Here is a 22,266-nt window from a genome sequence, read left to right on the forward strand (position 1 = left end):
ACAAAATTCTGAGCCTTTTGGGTAAAACACTGAGGTGAATCCTGTATGGAAATGCACCAGAATAGCCTTCTAACATTTACCGATCATGTACCCTATGGTTATGGTTAGGTAAGTGTACTTAATTTGGACTCGGGCTGTTGTTGTTTTGGACTCCTTTACACTGGATGATGCAAACATGATTAGTTTTGCAAGATGTAGGAATTATTACTATGTTTGTCAGGTAAGTGAGCGGGTGCGGACGGGCCTCCTGATCCGATTGGCTCTGCTGGCCATGGGCGGAGCCTCCCTGCTGTACGCCCGCTGGAGAATCATGGGAACTGGGCCCCCCACCTTCACTGAAGTAGACAACCCAGCATCCTTTGCAGAAAATGTCTTTCTCAGAGTGAGTCATGTTTTACCTATTTGAATGATACTGGATAGAGTATGTAGGCTAATTTATGACTCTTATGGTAATTTGTAACCTCACCCTCCTTTATGGAAGGAAATTATTTTAAAGTTATGTCAGAATACTAAATCTAAATGGATTAAGTTTTTTTGTTTTGGATTGTCTTTTTAGGACGTGCTCTTAATAGTTGAAAACATCTAACTATCGCCACGCATACCTCTATAGTAGTACACCAATCATAATCGGATCAATCCATTGATTGTCTGTGATTTTTTTGTTGTTTTTGAAATGTTCTTATTTTTTCCCTCTCTCTCTCCTTCTCTCTCACACTCTGCCATCTCACTCTGCTCCCTCTCTATCCCTCCCACTCTCTCTCTTTCTCTCTCCCTCCCTCCCTCCCCTCTTTCATTGTCATCCCCTGTCCTGTTCTGTGTGATTGGCAGATAGTCAACTATAATTACTACTACTCACTGAATGCCTGGGTGCTGCTGTGTCCCTGGTGGCTGTGTTTTGATTGGTCCATGGGCTGTGTGCCCCTCATTAAGTCAGCGTTTGATTGGAGGACGGCCTGGCTGCTGCTGCTCTGGTGCTTCCTGATAGGCTTGATAAGCCAAGCCTTATGCTCACAGGACAGCCAGAGGAGGAGGTAGGAGAGAGCTCAGCCGACACGTACGTACACACACACACACACACACACACACACACACACACACACACACACACACACACACACACACACACACACACACACACACACACACACTGTTGTCAAGAAAGAACATGTTTGGTTACAATGTTGGTTGCTCAGTTATGAACAGTGGATCGAATGTGACTCAAGCATCAATTTCAGCTGACTTAAAACAAATAGACATACTGTGTAATATACAGTTGTAAGTATTATGTAACAGTGTTTTTTAGGGGTCCAAGCAGTGAAAAGAACAAAGGCCAGCACACTGAATATGCTCTGATGAAGATCCTTTGAAACGTTGCCAATAAAGGTGGTAATTGGAAGCATATACAGTGTGCAGTCCTTTCTGTTTTTTTTCTACTATACTTCATTAGCCCAGTGTTACGTTTCCACTTCCACCAAGGTATTTTTAAAAGGATGTTGGTATGACCATGACCACAAACCATGACCTTTTCTATATACTGGTGAAAGCAGTGAAACACCCACCCACCTCTTCCTCATCACGTCCTGTTCACTGCAGACCCTCGTGTGAGTTCAGGTGGGTCGACCAAAAGTGGTGAAGGTAGGCAACAACACGTCCGCCCCTCTGGTCCTCAACATGGTGGCCCCTTGTACTCCCTGTTCATCCAGGGAGTACAGGTTACCAACAGCGATGAGACAGCCTACAGGGAGGAGGTGAGAGCCCTGGCGGAGTGGTGCCAGGAAAATAACCTCTCCCTCAACGTTAACAAGACGAAGGAGCTGATCGTGGACTACAGGACAGTCGAGAGAGCACATTGACGGGGCCGCAGTGGATAGGGTCAAAAGATTCAAGTTCCTCTGCGTCCACATCACTGACAACCTGAAATGGTCCCTTCACACAGACAGCATCATGAAGAAGACGCAACAGCACATCTTCAACCTCAGGAGCTGAAGAAATTCGGCTTGGCCCTTAAGACCCGAAAGAACTTCTATAGATGCAGCATTGAAAATATCCTTTTGGGCTTTATCACCGCCTGGTATGGCAATTGCATCGTCTGCAACGGCAAGGTTCTCCAGTAGGTGGTGCGGTCAGCCCAACGCATCACCGGTGGCACACTGCCTGCCCTCCAGGACATCAACAGCAACTGGTGTCACAGGAAGACCAAGAAGGTCATCAATCACCCGAACTATGGCCTGTTCACCCTGCTACAATCTGGACTGAGAAACTGCTTATCTCCAGGCCATCAGACTGTTGAACAGTCACCACTCGACCAATAAACGTTGATTTGATTTGGGCCTCTGCGCTTCGGCGAACAAAGGAAAGGAGGGGTGCTCGATAAAGGTGTGAATCGGAAAAGACAGCTTGTGATTAAAAGAAAGAGTTTATCACAACTGTGCTTGGCTTTTCTAATAATTTACTATGTAAGTGAGGTCACATCGGTGTGTCTGCATGCACATTGGTGTGTCTGCATGCACATTGGTGTGTCTGCATGCACATTGGTGTGTCTGCATGCACATCGGCGTGTCTGCATGCACATCGGCGTGTCTGCATGCACATCGGCGTGTCTGCATGCACATCGGCGTGTCTGCATGCACATCGGCGTGTCTGCATGCACATCGGCGTGTCTGCACACAGGAACTTGGGATGGTGGCTACTATATAACACACTCTTGACAAAAGAGTTACCACTGGCAGGGCAGGACGGAACACACTTCACTCGTTCTACGCTGGACACACTCAAGCACTTAAGGTTGTTCTCACTGTGCATCCATGGCCACAGATACTTGAAAATAAACTGTCACATCAGATGTCTCTTACTGAGCTGTGCGAAGCTGTGGAGCTCTACTGGATGGTTAGTGACGAGGTACTAAAGCAGCGGGTCTACATACCAGTGGCGGTATGGACAAGTACATTAGAGTGTCTAGTTTGAGAAACAGACGCCTCACAAGTCCTCAACTGGCAGCTTCATTAGTACCCGCAAAACACCAGTCTCAACGTCAACAGTGAAGAGGCGACTCCGGGATGCTGGCCTTTTAGGCAGAGTTGCAAAGAAAAAGCCATATCTCAGACCTGCCAATACAAAGAAAAGATGAAGATGGGAAAAAGAACACACTCTGGACAGAGGAACTCTGCCTAGAAGGCGAGCATCCCGGAGTCGCCTCTTCACTGTAGACGTTGAGACAGATATTCCATTAAAAAACAGCCGTTTCCAGCTACAATAGTCATTTACAACATGAACAATGGCAACATTGTATTTCTGATCAATTTGATGTTATTTTAATGGACAAAAATGTGAATTTTGAACAGTAGTGTATGTATCTGTGTGTGTGTAGATTATATATATAGATTAAGATATAAAAAAAAGATATCCCATCTCTCCCATCTATTTGTGATGTCCATCTGTTTTTTTTTCTATTTGCCATATCTTTCAAACTGTTTCAAACACTTTCCAAAAAGTTATTTTTTAAATTTATTTGACCATTATTTAACTAGGCAAGTCAGTTGAGAACAAATTCATATTTACAATGACGGCCTACTCCGGCCAAACCTTAACCAGGACGACGCTGGGCCAATTGTGCGCCGCCCTATGGGACTCCCAATAACGGCCGGTTGTGATACAGCCTAGAATCGAACCAGGGTCTGTAGTGACACTCTAGCATTGAAATGCAGTGCCTTAGACCGCTTCGCCACCTGTTTTACAGGCACAGTATGTTTTACATAGTTATCTTGTTGTTGTTATTAGTCCCAATCAAATGTATTTATAAAGCCCTTTTTACATCAGCCGATGTCACAGTGCATTACAGAAATGCCGCCTACAACCCCAAACAGCAAGCAATAAAGATGTAGAAGCATGGTGGCTAGGAAGAACTCCCTAGAAAGGCAGGAACCTAGGAAGAAACCTAGAGGAACCAGGCTCTGAGGGGTGGCCAGTCCTCTTCTGGCTGTGCCGGGTGGCGATTATAACAGTACATGGCCAAGATGTTCAAATGTTCATAGATGACCAGAACGGTCAAATAATAATAATCACAGTGGTTGTAGAGGGTGCAACAGGTCAGCACCTCAGGAGTAAATGTCAGTTGGCTTTTCATAGCCGAGCATTCAGAGTTCGAGACAGCAGGTGAGGTAGAGAGAGAGAGTCGAAAACAGCAGGTCCGGGGCAAGGTAGCACGTCCGGTGAACAGGTCAGGGTTCCATAGCCGCAGGCAGAACAGTTGAAACTGGAGCAGCAGCACGACCAGGTGGACTGGAGACAGCGAGACGTCATCAGGCCAGGTAGTCCTCAGGCATTTTTTGCCAGATCCTAACTGGTATGTCAAATTATCGATTGACACTTTAAAAAAACTTTTTTTAACCAAGAAATGTTTTGTAAAGCCGAATGATATCTTTGTTTAGCAAATAGCAATTAAAGAAGGACCCACTGACTCCGATACAGACCTTATATTGGTTAATCTCAAAATGTACACATACGATTTGTGGTTTCACTCAAGTATTTGTACAATCTATAAATAGGAGTCGGAGACTATTAGAAAGAGACATACCGGGGAAACAGAAAACATTATTAAAGTGGGGAAAGCACTTTTCTTCTCAGCCAAACTTTACCTTCCATTGCAGATTGCTAAGTGAGAGAGTTTTGCATAGCCCACAGTAGCTGTTTTGTCAAATAAAAAAGTTAGAAGAAATGGTACGTGATCACGGAGAAGAACTGCAGACAGACCATTGTGAATAGCAACGGGAACCAATGACTTTCTTGCAGCAGAACTTTGGGGAGTTCACTTGTGGTATTGAATGACTGCACAACATCTCATCTCAGGGTCTTCAACATCCTGATACACTGACACATGGTTTGCCCTTTTTAATGATCAGTTTGAGTCCATTGTCGAATGGGACTGTTCAAATACTAATCGATCAATTCAAAACGCATGTACGCTTTTTATAAATGGATTGTGAATGCTTTTTCTCATGACAAATATTATAAAGTGTTACTTTGACCCTGTGAATCTTGTCAGGACGTTGACGCTGGGTCTGGTGCTGCTGGTAGTCCCCTTCCTGCCCGCCTGCAACATATTCTTCAGGGTTGGCTTCGTCATTGCAGAGAGGGTCCTCTACCTCTCCTCCGCTGGCTACTGTCTGCTACTGGCCTACGCCCTGGGACACTGCTGCGGTCGCTGGAGCAGACACAAGGTAGAGAATAGACACACACACACCCTCGCCCAGCTAAAAGCTACACGTCACATACATTTGAGGTTCTCCCACATTGAAAAGAGATGGAGGATTTTAAGACTGTTAAGGATGGAGCTCCTGAATCAAACAGGGTTCACTTCATTGCCTTCACTTCATTGTCCTGTCGTAACGGATGGTCCTCAATCTTGTGTGTTGTAGGGGCTGCTCCGTGCCTCCCTGCTGGCCCTGCTATGTGTGTATGTGGCTCGCTGTGCCCTGCGCAGTCACCAGTGGCGCTCCGAGCAGAGCCTCTTCACCAGCGCCCTGTCAGTCTGTCCCCTCAATGCCAAGGTGGTGTCTGTCTGTCTGATGTGTCTATCTCTCTTGCTGGCTTGTCTGTCTGTCAGGATTACTGGTGCATCGATTTGTGTGTCTGTCTGTCTGCCTCTGTCAGACCATATTGGGTCCGCAAGCTGTGATGACAATGATTCCCAAACTATTCAAAATAAGTTTTATTTTTATTTTATTTTTAATTTCTTTCGTTTTCACTTTTGCTGCCTCTTTCCCTCTCCAGGTGCATTATAATGTGGGTAAGAACCTAGCAGACAGAGGGAACACCAGTGCTGCCATCAGGTACTACAGAGAGGCAGTCAGGTACGAATACTACAGCTTCACACTCTCAATATGAGTTTTTCTATAGTATGGCTCTTGGGTACATGTAGGTTACATTCCAATGTCCATACTTGTATATCACTTACACCCAAAACATTGTTTCATACTAGGTGTTATGCTACTGTGGATATTGGAACAGAGTCACGTTGGAAAGCACATCACGATAATACTTTGTCATACCTATGGCCGAAACCATTGAACCTCTCAGCTGTGTTTTGTGTCAGGTTGCACCCTACGTATGTCCACGCTATGAACAACCTAGGCAACATCCTGAAAGAGAGGAACGAATTGGTGGAGGCAGAGGAGCTTCTGGCAAAAGCTGTACTCATACAGTAGGTGAACACACACACACTGACATGCGCGAACGTATGCATGCATGTACATGCGCACAGAAATAACTTTATTAGCCTTTGTGACTTCACAAAAAATATAACTTTCTGGACATTAAATGCAACTGTGGTGTTCTTCTGAGAAAGGCCGGACTTTGCAGCAGCGTGGATGAATCTGGGAATAGTGCAAAACAGTCTGAAGAAGTATAAGGAAGCAGAGCAGAGCTACTGGAACGCCATCCAATTCCGGAAGAAATACCCTGACTGTTACTACAACCTGGGACGCCTGGTGAGTACAAAGGTTGGACTTAAAGCCACCACCCGAGGTTGGACTTAAAGCCACCACCCGAGGTTGGACTTAAAGCCACCACCCGAGGTTGGACTTAAAGCCACCACCCGAGGTTGGACTTAAAGCCACCACCCGAGGTTGGACTTAAAGCCACCATCTGTAAGATTTCGTACTGTTAAACAGTCAATCAAATTTACACTAATTAATTATTGAGGAAATATGTTATTAAATGCCTTATGAGCTTGGTACTGTTGTAACCCAAAATCTAAGGTTAAATAAGCTACATGTTTAAATCTATCATGTTGATCAGTCTATGCAGAAAAAGTTCATTCAATGGATTTGAGAGTGGTAACTTTTCACCGATGAGGTACTGTAGCTTGTTCTGTTCCAAACCTAGTGGCAAGGCTGCTGTAAGTCTCAAACACAGACTGCAGATTGTGGCTTTGATGATGAATGAATGTGATGTGGTTTGCTAGAATGGTAATGTATGAAATCTACATAACCTGGTTCAAGCATTCATGACATTACCCTGAAGAAGGCACAGCGATGCCGAAACGTTGGTGTTTTTTTTTACCCAATAAATGACTGGGAGGTTATACATATGGAGTGTGCAGCTCTTTGTTTTTATAGCTTACAGTTTATTCACCGTTAGTCAGCACCTAAATCGTTTTCTCTGGGTGTGCGCAAGCTCATGCCTTTTATTTGAAATGTATAAATTCTGACAATTTCCTCTCCAGTATGCAGACCTGAACAGACACCTAGATGCTCTGAATGCATGGAGGAACGCTACAGTGCTGAAGCCTGACCACAGCCTGGCATGGAATAACATGGTCATACTACTGGACAACACTGGTAACCACACACTGCCACATACACACTACTAATACACACTTTCACAGACACACACACACATGCATTCGCACCCAGGGCTCTAAATAAAATCATTTCAATTGGTAGCACTGGTTCACCTAAAGTGAACACAACATAAGCACAACATAAAATCTGTTTCTCAAACTAGACACTCTAATGTACTCTTGCTCAGTTGTGCACCGGGCCTCCCACTCCTCTTTCTATTCTGGTTAGAGACAGTTTGCGCTGTTCTGTGAAGGGAGCAGTACACAGCGTTGTACGAGATCTTCAGTTTCTTGTCAATTTCTCGCATGGAATAGCCTTCATTTCTCAGAACAAGAATAGACTGATGAGTTTCAGAAGAAAGGTCTTTGTTTCTGGCCATTTTGAGCCTGTAATCGAACCCACAAATGTTGTCTGAAGAAGGGCAGTTTTACAGTTTTCAGCTGTGCTAACATAATTGCAAAAGGGTTTTCTAATGATCAATTAGCCTTTTAAAATGATAAACTTGGATTAGCTAACACAACGTGCCGTTGGAAGACAGGAGTGATGGTTGCTGATAATGGGCCTCTGTACGCCTATGTAGATATTCCATTTTAAAAAATCGGCCATTTCCAGCTACAATAGTCATTTACAACATTAACCATGTCTACACTGTAATTCTGAACAATTTGATGTTATTTTAATGGACAAAAAATGTGCTTTTCTTTCAAAAACAAGGCCATTTGTAAGTGACCCCAAACTTTTGAACGGAAGTGTATATTTTTCCACACAACTTGAACAAAAATTTTGAATGAGTTTCCTGTGAACAGTAGATATTATATTCCTTCTCTTTGAGCAAGGTAAATATTGTTATTTTCTTATTATCTGCTAAACCATTACAATTATAACTGGCTATACTTATTTCACCATTTACCATAATTAGATACAAGTTTCAAATATTTTTATCATAATATGTTTGTAAATGTACCATGGTGATTGAGTGTCCATATAGCTGTACCATGTTATTTGCATTGCTGCTAAGTAACCCTCCAATTGACTTCCACTATTCCACCCGCTAAAGCACCCTCTCTCATCCCAAGCTCTCTTTCTTTCTGTGCCCCCAAATGTTTAGATATACTGGTAAAGTAACCAGGTTGTTAGCTAATGAGGTAACATGAATGAACAAGGTGTAAAAAAATGCGTGGGTTTTGAACGACCCGCAACATTGTTTATGACGAGAGCCTAAAAACGTACATTTTGGTCCACCAAGCACTTTTGCAGGTAGATGAAAAAATCTACCATCCACTCATAATTCTTACCAGTCAATACATTTATTCGCCATAATAACACCAAAATCACCCCAAAAAAAGGTCTAGTTTTTTTCCCTCTGTTTTCGATTTCCCTAGTTTTCTTTTCTTCAAGTTTTCACTCTCAAAATCACACCTTTTTTAATAGAGAAACAACAAAATTGGATGTTCTAAGTCCACAAGAATGCTTAAACAGCATCAGGAGACCACATTTGAGGTCTGGGGAAGAAAATAAAACACATATTTTGCAGGCTATATTTGCCCTTTTTTTAAATTTCAATTCTGTTTATAAAACAAGACACTCGATTGAAACAGATCATCGCAATATCATATTATTGTGCCAGGTAAGTTTACTTTACAGTTAACATTTAATTTGGAAAGTTTTATGGGAAAGCCTTTAGAAATGACTATTTCGGGCATCACTACCTGGCTACACAAAGTTGTAGACACAGGCATTCCCATGCCGTTACGTCTTCAGGAAGTTGCAAGAAATACAAGTTACTGATTCGTTCTTTAAATGTAAGCTTTGGATTGCACGAACCTGCGTTCACGTTCTTCTCTAGGGCACTTGGAAACAACTGCACAATGAAGACTATCATTACAACAATTATTATCTGGGAGCATATATCTAGGAGCAAAAGCAACCAAAATGGTCGTACTTTAGAGCCCTGTGCGCACCACATACACACACGCCACTAACACACACTTTGACACACACACACCACAGTTGCTGTCTAATGGGAGATACTATGAGTGACAATACCCATCACTTGCTTTGTTTTGTGCCCAATCTATTTTGGATATTCATAATCAATCTTTAATAGTTGAGTAATGGATGAATTTCCATTGATTACATGCGCCGCAGAGTTAGTCAAATGCCTCATGTTTTTACTCATTCATCCGTACGCACAGTTGTTCAAAGATTGTTTCTGTACGCTAACAGCAGTGAAGACGGAGACAAAGATAAAAAAAAAAAATTGTGGGGAAATTTGATCTAAGCGCCCAACGTGATTAGACTGGAAGAGCAGGAACCGGCAATGCTTGAAATTTATGTATTAAAGCTTTGTGTGTGGAGTTTTCTAAAGGCACTCTTCCCTGCCGTGTGGAGAATGCGCTGATTTCCAGACGTTGGCGCCGCTTTTGTCAGAAGCCTCTCCCGAGGGGGGCGGGGTCTCCCAGGAGGGCCCTAGAACCATCCAATCGCCGGCCAGCGTTCCCATGATCAAACGCAAAGCAGACACAGAGAAGTGCCCCCTCAGAATTCAGAATCCCCCTCCTCCACCCCCTCTCCACATAATTTCTTCCCCAAATCTGCCAAGACTACATGTCACCAAAAAACATAAAGTAACCGGGGTGTGCTTCCTTTATTCTCTTTCATTGCACAGAGACAAAGCTGAGCTAGCATACATAAACGTCCTCTCACTGTCAACTGCGTTTATTTTCAGCAAACTTAACATGTGTAAATATTTGTATGAACATAAGATTCAACAACTGAGACATAAGCTGAACAAGTTCCACAGACATGTGACGAGCAGAAATTGAATAATGTGTCCCTGAACAAAGGGGGGGGGTCAAAATCAAAAGTAACAGTCAGTATCTGGTGTGGCCACCAGCTGCATTAAGTACTGCAGTGCATCTCCTCCTCATGGACTGCACCAGATTTGCCCGTTCTTGCTGTGAGATGTTACCCCACTCTTCCCCAAGGCACCTGCAAGTTCCCGGACATTTCTGGGGGGAATGGCCCTAGCCCTCACCCTCTGATCCAACAGGTCCAGACGTGCTCAATCGGATTGAGATCCGGGCTCTTCGCTGGCCATGGCAAAACACTGACATTCCTGTCTTGCAGGAAATCACGCAGAGAACGAGCAGTATGGCTGGTGGCATTGTCATTCTGGAGGGTCATGTCAGGATGAGCCTGCAGGAAGGGGTACCACATGAGGGAGGAGGATGTCTTCCCTGTAACGCATAGCGTTGAGATTGCCTGCAATAACAACAAGCTCAGTCCGATGATGCTGTGACACACCCCCCCCAGACCATAACGGACCCTCCACCTCCAAATTGATCCCGCTCCAGAGTACAGGCCTCGGTGTAACGCTCATTACTTCGACGATAAACGTGAATCCGACCATCACCACTGGTGAGACAAAACTGCGACTCGTCAGTGAAGAGCACTTTGTGCCAGTCCTGTCTGGTCCAGCGACGGTGGGTTAGTGCCCATAGGCGACGTTGTTACTGGTGATGTCTGGTGAGGACCTGCCTTACAACGGGCCTACAAGCCCTCAGTCCAGCCTCTCTCAGCCTATTGCGGACAGTCTGAACACTGATGGAGGGATTGTGCATTCCTGGTGTAACTCGGGCAGTTGTTGTTGCCGTACTGTACCTGTCCCGCAAGTGTGACGTTCGGATGTACCGATCCTGTGCTGGTGTTGTTACACGTGGTCTGCCACTGTGAGGATGATCAGCTGTCCGTCCTGTCTCCCTGTAGCGCTGTCTTAGGCGTCTCACAGTACGGACATTGTCATTTATTGCCCTGGCCACATCTGCAGTCCTTATGCCTCATTTACATTTACATTTAAGTCATTTAGCAGACGCTCTTATCCAGAGCGACTTACAAATTGGTGCATTCACCTTATGATATCCAGTGGAACAACCACTTTACAATAGTGCATCTAACTCTTTTAAGGGGGGGGGGGCTAGAAGGATTACTTTATCCTATCCTAGGTATTCCTTAAAGAGGTGGGGTTTCAGGTGTCTCCGGAAGGTGGTGATTGACTCCGCTGACCTGGCGTCGTGAGGGAGTTTGTTCCACCATTGGGGTGCCAGAGCAGCGAACAGTTTTGACTGGGCTGAGCGGGAACTGTACTTCCTCAGAGGTAGGGAGGCGAGCAGGCCAGAGGTGGATGAACGCAGTGCCCTTGTTTGGGTGTAGGGCCTGATCAGAGCCTGAAGGTACGGAGGTGCCGTTCCCCTCACAGCTCCGTAGGCAAGCACCATGGTCTTGTAGCGGATGCGAGCTTCAACTGGAAGCCAGTGGAGAGAGCGGAGGAGCGGGGTGACGTGAGAGAACTTGGGAAAGTTGAACACCAGACGGGCTGCGGCGTTCTGGATGAGTTGTAGGGGTTTAATGGCACAGGCAGGGAGCCCAGCCAACAGCGAGTTGCAGTAATCCAGACGGGAGATGACAAGTGCCTGGATTAGGACCTGCGCCGCTTCCTGTGTGAGGCAGGGTCGTACTCTGCGAATGTTGTAGAGCATGAACCTACAGGAACGGGTCACCGCCTTGATGTTAGTTGAGAACGACAGGGTGTTGTCCAGGATCACGCCAAGGTTCTTAGCACTCTGGGAGGAGGACACAATGGAGTTGTCAACCGTGATGGCGAGATCATGGAACGGGCAGTCCTTCCCCGGGAGGAAGAGCAGCTCCGTCTTGCCGAGGTTCAGCTTGAGGTGGTGATCCGTCATCCACACTGATATGTCTGCCAGACATGCAGAGATGCGATTCACCACCTGGTTATCAGAGGGGGGAAAGGAGAAGATTAATTGTGTGTCGTCTGCATAGCAATGATAGGAGAGACCATGTGAGGATATGACAGAGCCAAGTGACTTGGTGTATAGCGAGAATAGGAGAGGGCCTAGAACAGAGCCCTGGGGGACACCAGTGGTGAGAGCACGTGGTGCGGAGACAGATTCTCGCCACGCCACCTGGTAGGAGCGACCTGTCAGGTAGGACGCAATCCAAGCGTGGGCCGCGCCGGAGATGCCCAGCTCGGAGAGGGTGGAGAGGAGGATCTGATGGTTCACAGTATCAAAGGCAGCCGATAGGTCTAGAAGGATGAGAGCAGAGGAGAGAGAGTTAGCTTTAGCAGTGCGGAGCGCCTCCGTGACACAGAGAAGAGCAGTCTCAGTTGAATGACTAGTCTTGAAACCTGACTGATTTGGATCAAGAAGGTCATTCTGAGAGAGATAGCAGGAGAGCTGGCCAAGGACGGCACGTTCAAGAGTTTTGGAGAGAAAAGAAAGAAGGGATACTGGTCTGTAGTTGTTGACATCGGAGGGATCGAGTGTAGGTTTTTTCAGAAGGGGTGCAACTCTCGCTCTCTTGAAGACGGAAGGGACGTAGCCAGCGGTCAAGGATGAGTTGATGAGCGAGGTGAGGTAAGGGAGAAGGTCTCCGGAAATGGTCTGGAGAAGAGAGGAGGGGATAGGGTCAAGCGGGCAGGTTGTTGGGCGGCCGGCCGTCACAAGACGCGAGATTTCATCTGGAGAGAGAGGGGAGAAAGAGGTCAAAGCACAGGGTAGGGCAGTGTGAGCAGAACCAGCGGTGTCGTTTGACTTAGCAAACGAGGATCGGATGTCGTCGACCTTCTTTTCAAAATGGTTGACGAAGTCATCAGCAGAGAGGGAGGAGGGGGGAGGAGGGGGAGGAGGATTCAGGAGGGAGGAGAAGGTGGCAAAGAGCTTCCTAGGGTTAGAGGCAGATGCTTGGAATTTAGAGTGGTAGAAATTGGCTTTAGCAGCAGAGACAGAAGAGGAGAATGTAGAGAGGAGGGAGTGAAAGGATGCCAGGTCCGCAGGGAGGCGAGTTTTCCTCCATTTCCGCTCGGCTGCCCGGAGCCCTGTTCTGTGAGCTCGCAATGAGTCGTCGAGCCACGGAGCAGGAGGGGAGGACCGAGCCGGCCTGGAGGATAGGGGACATAGAGAGTCAAAGGATGCAGAAAGGGAGGAGAGGAGGGTTGAGGAGGCAGAATCAGGAGATAGGTTGGAGAAGGTTTGAGCAGAGGGAAGAGATGATAGGATGGAAGAGGAGAGAGTAGCGGGGGAGAGAGAGCGAAGGTTGGGACGGCGCGATACCATCCGAGTAGGGGCAGTGTGGGAAGTGTTGGATGAGAGCGAGAGGGAAAAGGATACAAGGTAGTGGTCGGAGACTTGGAGGGGAGTTGCAATGAGATTAGTGGAAGAACAGCATCTAGTAAAGCCTCCTCTGCCTCCTTGCAGCATGGCTAAGGCACGTTCACGCAAATGAGCAGGGACCTTGGGCATCTTTCTTTTGGTGTTTTTCAGAGTTAGTAGAAAGGCCTCTTTAGTGTCCTAAGTTTTAATAACTGTGACCTTAATTGCCTACAGTCTGTAAGCTGTTCGTGTCTTAAAACTTCTTAAGGATCGGTGTTCCCCTGGCTGAACAACTTCCGGTGAAACTGGAGGGAGCGCAATTCAAATAAATAATCATAAATATTATGGATTTTAAACATTTATGTACATATACAGTTGAAGTCAGGAGTTTACATAGCGAAATACATTTAAACTCAGTTTTTCACAATTCCTGACATTTAATCCTATTAAAAATCCCCTGTCTTAGGTCATTTAGGGTGACCACTTTATTTTAAGAATGTGAAATGTCAGAATAATAGTGATTTATTTCAACTTTTATTTCTATCATCACATTCCCAGTGGGTTAGAAGTTTACATACACTCAAATAGTATTTGGTACCATTGCCTTTAAATTGTTTAACTTGGGTCAAACGTTTCGGGTAGCCTTCCACAAGCTTCCCACAATAAGTTGGGTGAATTTTGGCCCATTCCTCCTGACAGAGCTGGTGTAACTGAGTCAGGTTTGTAGGCCTCCTAGCTCGCACATGCTTTTTCAGTTCTGCCCACAAATGTTCTATGGATTGAGGTCAGGGCTTTGTGATAGCCACTCCAATACCTTGACTTTTTTGTCCTTAAGCCATTTTGCCACAACTTTGGAAGTATGCTTGGGGTCATTGTCCATTTGGGAGAAACATTTGCGACCAAGCTTTAACTTCCTGACTGATGTCTTGAGATGTTGGTTTTATATATCCACATACTTTTCCTACCTCATGATGCCATCTATTTTGTGAAGTGCATCAGTCCCTTCTGCAGCAAAGCACCCCCACAACAGGATGCTGCCACCCCCATGCTTTCTTGGTTGGGATGGTCTTCTTCGGGTTGCAAGCCTCCCCCTTTGTCCTCCAAACATAACAATGGTCCGTTCTATTTTTGTTTCATCAGACCAGAGGACATTTCTCCAAAAAGTACGATCTTTGTCCCCATGTGCAGTTGTAAACTGTAGTCTGGCTTTTTTTATGGCAGTTTTGGAGCAGTGGCTTCTTCCTTGCTGAGCGGCCTTTCAGGTTATGTTGATATAGCACTCGTTTTACTGTGGATATAGATACTTTTGTACCTGTTTCCTCCAGCATCTTCACAAGGTCCTTTGCTGTTGTTCTGGGATTGATTTGCAATTTTCGCACCAAAGTACGTTCATCTCTAGGAGACAGAACGCTTCTCCTTCCTGAGCGGTATGACGGCTGCGTGGTCCCATGGTGTTTATACTTGCGTACTATTGTTTGTACAGATGAACGTGGTACCTTCAGGCATTTAAAAATTGCTCCCGAGGATGAAGCAGACTTGTGGAGGTCTACAGTTTTTTTTGGGAGGTCTTGGCTGATTTCTTTTGATTTTCCTATGATGTCAAGCAAAGAGGCACCGAGTTTGAAGGTAGGCCTTGAAATACATCCACAGGTACACTTCCAATTGACTCAAATTATGTCAATTAGCCTATCAGAAGCTTCTAAAGCCATGACATAATTTTCTGTAATTTTCCAAGCTGTTTGAAGGCACAGTCAACTTAGTGTATGTAAACTTCTGGCCCACTGGAATTGTGATACAGTGAATTATAAGTGAAATAATCTGTCTGTAAACAATTGTTGGAAAGAAAAAAAAAATTAAAAAAAAATGACTTGTGTCATGAACAAAGTTGATGTCCTAACCGACTTGCCAAAACTACAGTTTGTGGAGTTGTTGAAAAATATGATATTTGTGGAGTGGTTGAAAAACAAGATATAATGATTCCAACCTATGTGTATGTAAACTTCCGACTTCAACTGTGTCTTATATTTGCTGAAAGCTTAAATTCTTGTTAATCTAACTGCACTGTCTGATTTACAGTAGCTACTACAGCGAAAACATGCCATGCAATTGTTTGAGGACGGCACCCCACATTAACATATTTTTCCACGGGCACGGGTTTCATACATTCACATTTAACGGTTAAAAATCACTTACCTTTTGAACATATTCCTCTGACTTGACATCCAAAGGGTCCCAGCTATAACATGTAGTGTCGTTTTGTATGATAAAATCCTTCTTTATATCCCAAAATGTCAGTTTAGTTGGCGCCACCGATTTGAGTAATCCACTCATTCATCTTGCAGAGAAAGGAATCCGAAAATCTACCCCTAAACTTTGTTTCAACAAGTCAAAATAAGTTTCTATTAACTCCTCAGATACCCTAAAATGTAATCAGACTATAATATTTCTATGTATGTTCAATAGGAAACGCAAAAAATTCCAAGACTGTCCCTCTACAAAAACTGTTATTTCTTATTCATTTTTGAAGTTACAAGCCTGAAACCTTGAACGTAGACTGCTGACACTCTGTGGAGGCCATAGGAATTGCATCCAGGGAGCTAATTTTCGATATGACCTGTCTCTTGCATTTCTAAGAGGGTGGTCTTTCTCAAAAAAAATCTGTTTGATTTTCTCCTACCATATCTATTGTGTTATATTCTCCTACATTGGTACCAATTATATGCATATCCTGACATCATGGCCAGAGTTACAGGCAGTTTACTTTAGGCACGTCATTCAGGCAGGAAGTGGAGAAAAAAAGTGGCCTAGCCCTAAGAAGTTAACGACCATTCCACAGGTGCATGTTCATTAATTGTTTATGGTTCTTGAACAAGCATGGGAAACAGTGTTTAAACCATTTACAATGCAGATCTGCGAAGTTATTTTGATTTTTACGAATTATCTTTGAAAGACAGGGTCCTGAAAAAGGGACGTTTCTTTTTTTGCTGAGTTTATGTGCACACATATAGCACACACATGTGCACGCAGAGCATGACTCAGGGCCTCTCTCCATCCCCACCCATCTTTCTCCCTCCCTCTAGCTCTCTCTCCCTCCCACCTTCCCTCCCTCCCTCTATCGCTCTCCTTCCCACCTTCCCTCCCTAGTCAGACAGGTCTGACAGAGATCAATAAGCCAGTGGTCCTTGTGTTCAGCTCCTAATTAGGAAGCTAAAGCGCTCTTCCATGTGTGGAGAGGAAAAACTCTGCTCTACACACCACAGACAACACACACATGTACACACACACTGGGCGCTCAGTTTATATTGGGTTTCATCATTTTATCCATAGTATAAAGGTATAAGCACTTGCTTTAAAGCTCTGTACATTCGTACAAGCAGTTGACATTTGTATTCTGTGAATGCATCGACTTCCAATTAAGACTTTTAAAGCTGACTTGTAGTCTGTCGGTTTTAAACTTTGTTCTCCTCATGACTTGGATTTCCACCTTGCATGTCCACAGGCTTTGAACTAGCAAGTTCAATCTCGCCTGTCTGTGTCTGACTATCCGTCTGTCCTTCTCATGTCTATCCCTTCTCTCTCCTGTCGTCTAGGCAACCTAGCCCAGGCGGAGGCAATTGGCCGGGAGGCCCTAAAGCTCCTCCCTAACGACCACACCATCATGTTCTCATTGGCCAACGTCCTGGGCAAACTACAGAAGTATAAGGTCAGTAAGCCCAGCGAGAGAAATGACTTACAATAATTTACCTCAACTAGGGCTGTGACGGTCATGAAATTTTGGATGACAGTAATTGGTCAGCCAAATGACCGCGTTCACGTTTTAACCGTTGGAATAGCAATTTCGTAAAAAAAATGATAATCATGTGATTAAGACACATTTTCTCCTCTCCTCTGCTCCTGACTGCATGTGCTGCCATAGAAATAGAATGAATTAAATGGACGTCCTCGTTCGAGTCAATGATGGCATAATGGGTGGACTGGTGGCCACTGCAAGTATAGCAGCAAAGGAGAAAAGCTAGGTTGAAGATGACAAAGGTTAAAACGAGGATTCTAATATCCCATAACTCTTTGCAGCAATGGAACCAGCTATGCAAGTTAGCAACGGAGCTGGTCACGTGAATGTTTATTTTCTTAAAGCTTTCACATGGAGTCCTAACTTTTACCTTCAAGCTAGGAGTAAGGCAGGAACTGAAACCAGGAAGTGTACCTGTCTATTTGTGCTGTGATTTGTTGATTCAACTCAACTGACATTACAAAAAATACATTACATTGCATGAGCCCCATCAGTTAACATAATTTGAATGAACATTCTACATTACCATGGAAATGATTGTATCGCAGTACCAGGCAGCCATTGCGAGTGTACCCATGAGTTTACCGGTCACATTTCCAGGGTTAGAGGTTCTAAGCCCGTTCTATTCATTCTATTTCTGTGTGTGTGTGCTGCTCCTGCAGGGAGGGCGGCATTGCCTAGGCAACCTAACACTCATTTGCTACAACACCTTGCTCGTTTCTGCAAGAGCCACACATTTTCATCACGTCGTTAAGAGTCCATGTTACCGTAGAAACAGACTTAACCGCATGAATGTCCGACCGTCTTCGCTCAGCTGGTAATTGTGCCAGCCCTCACCTCAACTCAATCCGAACTTCAGATCAATGCTGAATGTAAAACATGCACTTAAGTCAATGGGATATAAACAATTTCAAATCAAATGTTATTTGTCACATGCCCTTAACCAAGAATGCAGTTTTAAGAAAATAGAGTTAAGAAAATATTTACTAAATAAACTAAAGTAAAGTAACTAAAATGAGGCTTATATACAGGGGGTACTAGTACCAAGTCAATGTGCAGGGGTACAGATGTGTCTGTGTGTGTGTGTGACTGCACTCCTAATGCAGCCACACACACTGAAACATGTCCTGTGTTTTGTGCCCAATCAGGAGTCCGAAGGCTTCTTCCTCCAGGCTCTGAGGATCAACCCAAATGCTGCCAGTTGCCATGGCAATCTGGGTAAGACCACAGAAATGTTTTTCATATACAGTATATTTGTCTTTTGTATTAAGACACTTGCCACATAAATAAATCCATAATACCTCAATGAAATTCAACGTGATCAATGTGGTGTGTTTAATTAATTGTTTAGGGATAATGTGATGGGTTTGGTCTCAAGCAAGAGTACCACTTAGAAACATTATTGGTCAAATATCATATGAAATAAATGCATGGGCCACCCACATGAATTGTGATTCCTTATTCTCAATATCAGAGGCATGTTTATTCTGAATGTTCCACACCGTGTCTTTGGCTTCACAATAATATGTCTGTGTCTCTCCTCTCTCCCCTCCATCTCAGCGGTGCTGTACCATCGCTGGGGGAAGCTGGAGCTGGCGAAGAAGCACTACGAGCTGTCTCTGAAGCTGGATCCAGAAGCCCCAGGCACCAAGGACAACTACAACATGCTGCGACGCAAACTGGACCAGCTTTACAGGACCACACCACCCTGAGGGACTCAACCACTGACTGCATGCTGCAACACATACACAAATAACCGTTCATTCATTCCAGATTTGTACCGTTTCCATTCTATTTAAGAAATAAAGACTGTTCTGTGTAACAAGTTCTGTTGCTTGTCCCCCATTATGAAATTGGGAAGGGGACTAGATCGGTCTCCGTCTGTTCGTATGTTAGTCACACACGATGTCTGACAGCACTGGCCCGATTTTAAATAAACTTGGGTGAATGATGCGTCTTCCCTTACGGGAAAAAAAGTTTTGTGGCGAATTGTGAACTTCTGGAAAACAATTCTGGGCAAACATTCTACTGTTTGCAAATTTGTTTCAAACTCTGTATGAATATGCAAATAAGATCAGATTTTTGGTTATTGTGTGTTAACATTTAAATGTATCTACATAAACCAAATCACATAATTTAAAATAAAATTGCTTCTCTCAAAGAAAACTAAACATACTATACTGAACAAAAATAAATGCAACATGTAATGTGTTGGTCATGTGAGCTGAAATAAAGGATCCCAGAAATGTTTGATATGCACAAAAAGCTTATTTCTCTCATTTTGTGCACAATTTTGTTAACATCCTTAGTGAGCATTTCACCTTTGCCAAGATAATCTATCCACCCAACGGGTGTGGCTTATCAAGAAACTGATTAAACAGCATGATCATTACACAGGTGCACATTGTGCTGGGGATAATAAAAGGACACGCTAAAATGTGTAGTTGTCACATTACAATGCCACAGAAATCTCAAGTTTTGAGGGAGCATGATGAAACAAGTATTTCTGAATGTAATAAAGTCCTTTCGTGGGGAAACAAATATATTCTGATTGGGTGGTTCCAGGCCCACCCATGTGAAATCCATAGGATGGGGCCTAATGAATTTATTTCAATTGACTGATTTCATTATATGAACTGTAACTCAGTAAAATCATTTAAATTGACGCATGTTGTGTTTATATTTTTGTTCAGTATAAATATACTAAACATGTCTTAACAGATTAAAATGAATCCAATACAACTTGAAATCATCTGCATGCTAGTGAAGAAAAGAGCAAAGATGGGATATTTCCCAAATAAATAGTTTATTGAATCTTTTTATATAGCTACAACATTTACATGAGAGAAATGTGAACACTATGGGGATCTTGACCTTAAGATGTTTAAAGGGGAAACTATAGAATTTACATGATCCAAGTGAAAACTGAGCAATAGCTTTCAACCAGTGCAAGCTTAAAAGATCTTTAACAAAAATTTTATAAAAAAAATACTAAATTAAACCCAGTTCAGATCAATTGCCTTTTTGAGCTAACTTTGGAGATGGCGGCCCAGTGGAAGTCCTTCGTCCAATGCTTGTTGAATGCATGCACTGAAACAATCAGGAAAAGCAAAACAAAAGTACAACTAGGATACTGAAAACATTTTCTATTGTGGCACCTTAAGGTAGACTCAGCGGGTTTGGCTTTGAGAAAACAGGGTCAGCTATTACAAAGTTGCCTTGATGTTGCTATGCTTCTCACTAAAATACGGATATGCATCTGTTGGTCAACACTTGCCTAATGCAGCGTGACACATCTCCTTCGCATAGAGTTGATCAGGCTGTTGATTGTGGCCTGTGGAATGTTGTCCCACTCCTCTTCAATGGCTGTGTGAAGTTGCTGGATATTGGTGGAAACTGGAACACGTTGTCATACACGTTGATCCAGAGCATCCCGAACATGTTCAATGGGTGACATGTCTGGTGAGTATGCAGGCCAAGTACAAGGAGATAGTCGTTTACTAGTTGTCACTTCTTCCTGACTCAGGTGTATAAGGCTTGGGTGAAAGGAAAGCAACATAAAATTGAGTTATGCCTAATATGGCAATTCATATTATTTTTCCAAAGTGAATTATCGTTAACTTACATCTCAAAGCCATGCATGCAAGAAGCCTTGCCCAGGTGGACACATTTCTATGTCCTCCGTTTTGATTGAAGGCCTGTCTCTTTGCCTTGTAACTGATTGCTTCTAGGAAGAGCGAAGAAACAAGACATGATCAAGACGCACTAGCTTCTAGAATAATACATGCATTTGCTTATCGTATCAAGCTTTAAGACGATACACATATCAGAAAAAAGTGTTATGAGTGAGTGCACCACGAACATATTTCTACGGTGTTGATGTATCCTCCCAAAACAGCCTCTTCCAACACCACGGGTTCAGGAAGGGTATCGATCTGCAAAAGTTAAGTCTTGCTTTGATGTCAAGTCAGCTCATATTGTTGCTCGCTAACATGCTACTGAACAGTGACACTGGCATATTGACATTAATTTATTTTTAAAAAAGAGTAACATATTCACCTAAAAATGTGTTTAGGAAAATCATTAGTTAGCTAGCTAGCAATCACATGAATTGTGCAAAAATGATAGCTAACATCCACTAGCTAAGCGCTAGCCAATCAATGGTGCTGCAGATTGAAACTCAATGCTATAAAACATGACTTTGCTAACTAGGCATCAACTAGCTAACTGAATTTAAAAGTTTATTGGGAAGTTTAATAAATAAATTAGACACTTACAGGACAACTTTGGTAGGTAGCTAGCTGGATAGCTTGGTTTCCATTTTCCAACAGATTTTTCTAATCCTCCTGATTGGTCATCGACGGATGCTGGTCTTCTGGTAAACTGTTTGCCACTAGTGGTAATAAATATTGTTACCACAGATTCAAATAGATTCTTAAGAGAATTGTTTGTAAGTAAAACTCCTCTGGTGAAATGTTTACCACTAGTGGCAAACATTTGCAACATTTTGTGGCACACTATTTAGTTTGCAGCAAATTTGCCACACAGTTGCAGGAAGTTTAAAGCAACACATTCATTTTTGTAAGGGAGATCCGGCATTTAAAAAAATTACACTGATTGGCCCAAGGAGGGAGCTATAGTAATTAACTGACATTTTGTGAGTCACACAAGACAGGAAGAGGTGAAGCGAGAACTCAAGCAACGATTATGAACATACTGACAAGACACATGTCTCTCTGCCCTAACAATAGGAGTTGTTGTCCACTAAGCGGCACGGTGGGCTGTCTAGCTCCCGCCTATCCTCTCTTTGGATTGGTGGATACATCGCATCATTGTAATCCTTTTTGAATATTCGATGAGGGTTGTTGACTTCAACCGCCTGTATTCAATGGAGAGAGATGCTATGCTACAAGCCTAATGCCATGAATATGCATAGCCATCCACACAACTCCGATATAAATAG

The 22,266-nt window shown here is 43.7% G+C and overlaps 1 protein-coding gene across 4 annotated transcripts in view; it reads left to right on the plus strand.

Annotated features, from left to right (window-relative positions):
• tmtc4 (transmembrane O-mannosyltransferase targeting cadherins 4) overlaps positions 1-19,568 on the plus strand; it is a 37,839-nt gene extending 18,271 nt beyond the window's left edge. For 3 of the 4 annotated variants that reach the window (XM_071341964.1, XM_071341963.1, XM_071341966.1), the window contains 11 exons: positions 221-382; positions 829-1,031; positions 5,042-5,216; positions 5,415-5,546; positions 5,770-5,849; positions 6,092-6,199; positions 6,344-6,485; positions 7,223-7,337; positions 17,104-17,216; positions 18,452-18,521; positions 18,864-19,568. In XM_071341964.1, coding sequence (XP_071198065.1) covers positions 221-382; positions 829-1,031; positions 5,042-5,216; positions 5,415-5,546; positions 5,770-5,849; positions 6,092-6,199; positions 6,344-6,485; positions 7,223-7,337; positions 17,104-17,216; positions 18,452-18,521; positions 18,864-19,015 — 1,452 coding nt within the window. In that variant the 3' untranslated portion in view covers positions 19,016-19,568. The remainder of the gene's footprint in view (positions 1-220; positions 383-828; positions 1,032-5,041; positions 5,217-5,414; positions 5,547-5,769; positions 5,850-6,091; positions 6,200-6,343; positions 6,486-7,222; positions 7,338-17,103; positions 17,217-18,451; positions 18,522-18,863) is intronic. The other variant, XM_071341965.1, reaches the window with a different exon arrangement.
• The last annotated feature ends 2,698 nt before the right edge of the window (positions 19,569-22,266 follow it).

Source organism: Salvelinus alpinus, chromosome 14 (assembly GCF_045679555.1).
Source record: "Salvelinus alpinus chromosome 14, SLU_Salpinus.1, whole genome shotgun sequence".
In the NCBI taxonomy this organism is placed as follows: Eukaryota; Metazoa; Chordata; class Actinopteri; order Salmoniformes; family Salmonidae; genus Salvelinus; species Salvelinus alpinus.